This window comes from Leiobunum rupestre, chromosome 5, assembly GCF_980474605.1.
Source record: "Leiobunum rupestre chromosome 5, qqLeiRupe1.1.hap1, whole genome shotgun sequence".
Taxonomy (NCBI): domain Eukaryota; kingdom Metazoa; phylum Arthropoda; class Arachnida; order Opiliones; family Sclerosomatidae; genus Leiobunum; species Leiobunum rupestre.
This window is the reverse complement of record NC_143388.1, coordinates 69,584,264-69,587,780: the sequence shown is the minus strand read 5'-3', so window position 1 is coordinate 69,587,780 and position 3,517 is coordinate 69,584,264. Positions and strand designations below refer to the sequence as shown.

Genomic DNA, 3,517 nt, shown 5'->3' with positions numbered 1-3,517 from the left:
GGTGTTTACTCATCAAGGTTCCAGAAAGAAATGATGCGTGGGATAAAGATTCAACTAGTTACTAGACACTCGAGATTAAAATCTCTTGAGATTAAAAACAAAGCTGCAACTTATTCGTTGACGTCATTTCTTAAAAACCGTATCTAAAGTGTGGAAAAATCCATTGGCGTCTGTAGTATACCCCCGTCTTTCTGGATACGGGTGGGGGGCACACCGTGCTTTCCCCCACGCGTCCACAGCTGCGTGACGGGGGAATGTAGCGGGGAATCGCGATTTCACCCCCCCTCGGGCGCGTGTCACGCGTGCACTCGTGCGTAACGAGCACATGTGTTAATTAATTAGCCTAGTTAGTCGACCTGTCAATCAACCTGTTCAAGGTCAAAAGGGTGAATATTAATGAGCGTGGTATTGTTTAACTAGGTGGATTACCGTTAGGGGTCATTGACCTGTTATATGGATAGTATAGTAACATGTGTTTAGGATCAACAAGTAGTTACACTTGTTTTTTATATGTTTGAATATTAATTTTTGGCGGGAAAGTGTAAGCGTCGCGTGTATAAAAATCAACAAGTGGTTAAACTCTTTAGGTTTATTAATATACACTTATGTTTGACATGATTTTGGCTGGGAACGGGTATAGTTTGTACTCTATAGGTCTATTACATGTTTGTACCTTTATAATTAACCGTTAGGGTAATTGACCTGGTAGCTATATGGTTGAACTGTTAAAGTTTTGGCGCGAATTTAACATGTGTTTCGGTTAGAAAAGCGCGGGAAATTGTAAGCAAGTTAAGGTTTATTAGGAATGGTACGTTTAAACCAATCTGTATGAAATTGGTTTATATGATACAACTAACGTGCTTATTAAGAAAGAGACAAAAATAAATATAAACAGTTTATTTAAATTAAAATTTTAAGGGCGCCACCTAAAAGTACATAAATTAGTTGCTAATATAATAAAACATATTGAATATATTACCCCCTTCCACGATGATTTTGATCCCCGGCGCTAGAAAAAATTCATATTATAGTTTCATACGTATTAAAATATATTTAACGAATTACCTTTCCTCAAGTCCAGTACTCGCATTTCCGCCGGCAATGACGGGTTGATCAAAATCTCCCGATATGGAATTGTGGGGGAGTTCGAGGGCGTTGGGGAGTTCCCGGGTGTTGGTGGGTCCGAAGGCGTGGAGGGTGGTGGCAACGTGTCGGGTCCTATTGTTAGAAATTTTATAAAAGTATAATAAAAAATAGAAAATAATTACTTCGAACTGGTCCTAGGTCCGCGTTTTCTCCTATAATTTAATAATTATCAATTACTTGTTACAGTATATTATCAAAAGTACATTACTTCCGCGTCCTCTCCCCTTCACTACTTTAATAAATTCTGCCGTAGTATTGGAGGCCCTAAATTTTTAATTTGTTTTTGAAAAGGTTCGTATTAAGACGTTTTACAACTTACATTGTAGTTCAGGAACGAAATGTGATAAAAAATCTCGCCTTTTTTACCCGGCAATCTTAACCTAAATATTTGATTTACTATTTCTATAGCTCGAGGTTAGGTTCGTGTATGGAATTTTTCTCGAGAAAACATTGATTTATTTTAAAAAACCGTTGCGTTAATAGAGTACGTAAAAATTATTACAAAACCATTAGAAAATGGAGTTTCCTAAGCATCCCGCTAGGGGGTTTATTTACCACATGTTGATATAAAAAACCGTTACGAAAAATTACGAGTACCTAAAACCGTTATGAAAATTAGCATGTGTTATAGAAGTTCCTAAGCGTCCCGCTAGGGGGTTTTGCGACTATAAATAGAGGGACGCGCTTTATTTGCATTTATTTCACAACTTGCATTCGACTTGAAGAAATTGTAAGTACATTTTAAAATTTGGGGAATTACCTTTTTTAAATGATCGTTTATTGTTAGGAAATTATTCTGGCACGATGGATTTTGACCGCAAAGTAATAGTTTATTAATTCAGTCTATTTTTTACACCATTTAATTTAGTTTAATTTTTAGAACCAATCCGAAACACCCCCCTGCTCCCAGGTCAATAAGGTCCGTCGTAGATTAGATTTCGGAAATAAAGTAAATATTAAGAAAACTCGTTTCGAAGTAGACATCCCGAAGAATCAACCTGATATCATAGATTTAACATGCCACGAGGTACTCGATAGCCCTTCCAAATAATCGCCATTCAAACCAGTTGATGCGCCACCCAAAAGCACCCTATCCAAGCCAGGCCCATCTCAACCAGGTCCATCTCAACCAGGTCCATCTCAACCAGGTCCATCTCAAGCCGGTCCATCTCAAGCCGGTCCATCTAAGCTAGTAGACGACGGCCGGACGGATATAGTCGTAGAGTTTTCCCGCCATAAAAATTTCGGGATAAAAATTGCAAGTTTCAAAAATAACTTTTATTTAGACGTAAGACCTTACGTCAAAAATAGCGATCGGCCAACCGCGACGAAAGACGGCGTTTGCGTCAAACTAGATTCGGCGTGGGAGTTAAAAGAGTATCTAGAACAGATAGTTTATGAAGAAGGTGATTTTCAACTAAGAAACGAGAAGATTGAAATTCTAGCGGGTCGGCGAGGTGAAGTTCTAGTTTACAAGAACCGTGGACGTCACTACGAAAAACTATTAAACTTGCAGAATTCCGGCGAAGTTTACGACGTCGCGACAACGATTCAAACCGTATTAAATATTTACGCAGGACTTTAAAAACACCATGGCCCTCGATCTTAGCACCCGTTTCAACCCTAAAATGTTTTACTCAATAGATAAAATCATTGCCAGTTCTTCTCGAAAGTATAGGTGTAAATCTATGCTATTCGAGTGTAATTTTAAAAATTTAGACCAATTAAACCACGTGGATATCAGTAACCAACTGAGCCGTATTTTCCAATCAATATTAGATAGAATTACGGCCGATAGTTTAGGCTAAACGCGCGTCAGGGTAGTGGTAATTTCCGATGAGCTGCAAGATCCGATAAATTTCCAATTAATGAATATTAATGAGTTGACAGCTAAGAGAATTTTAACGGGGATTGAAAAGGTAGCGCAGTCCGTAAAAACCATTTATCTAGATTCACCCCTCCGATTTGACCTAATATTTCTTCAAGACACCCCTATGAGAGGTATATCAACCAGGGTAACACATTTATACCCATTAGAAATACGGACAATTTATGTTTTACGAGAGCCCTGGCGATGGGAAGAGTTTTGGCCGACTATCAGCATTTGAAAAGTTTAGGACAGGGTGCTAGTTTTAACGAATACCAATTAAAGACAATTAGAAACGGGACAAAACCCGAACAAGAACTTGAAGCCAAAAAATTACACGCCCAAGCGGTGGTTCCCGAAGGCCCCGTAGAAATAATTGATATTAACCGTTTCCAAAATATATTACCCGACTACCAAATTATATTAATCTCGGCGGACGATAATTTCGATAAAGTGTTTATTGGGCCCTTCAAAGAAAAACAAATATTCCTCTTAAAAATTAAA

General features: G+C 38.2%; 1 protein-coding gene across 1 annotated transcript; it reads right to left on the bottom strand.

The window, feature by feature from the left end:
• Positions 1-882: 882 nt before the first annotated feature.
• Positions 883-2,315, bottom strand: LOC149945699 (uncharacterized). The gene is made up of 6 exons (XM_090176687.1): positions 2,236-2,315; positions 1,355-1,410; positions 1,269-1,298; positions 1,066-1,218; positions 980-1,009; positions 883-926 (listed from the first exon to the last, which is right to left on the bottom strand). Exons 1-6 carry the CDS (start codon positions 2,313-2,315, stop codon positions 901-903), a joined length of 375 nt encoding a protein of 124 aa, XP_090032813.1. The 3' UTR covers positions 883-900.
• Positions 2,316-3,517: the final 1,202 nt, after the last annotated feature.

Bases quoted from the DNA above. Each gene is read 5' to 3' on its own strand.
- LOC149945699 (XM_090176687.1), bottom strand. From the start codon at position 2,315: ATGGACCGGCTTGAGATGGACCTGGTTGAGATGGACCTGGTTGAGATG. The intron at 1,299-1,354 runs GTAATGTACTTT...ATTAAATTATAG, and splicing joins GAAGGGGAGAGGACGCGGAA to GAGAAAACGCGGACCTAGGA. The intron at 927-979 runs GTAATATATTCA...ATGTACTTTTAG, and splicing joins CAAAATCATCGTGGAAGGGG to GTGGCGCCCTTAAAATTTTA.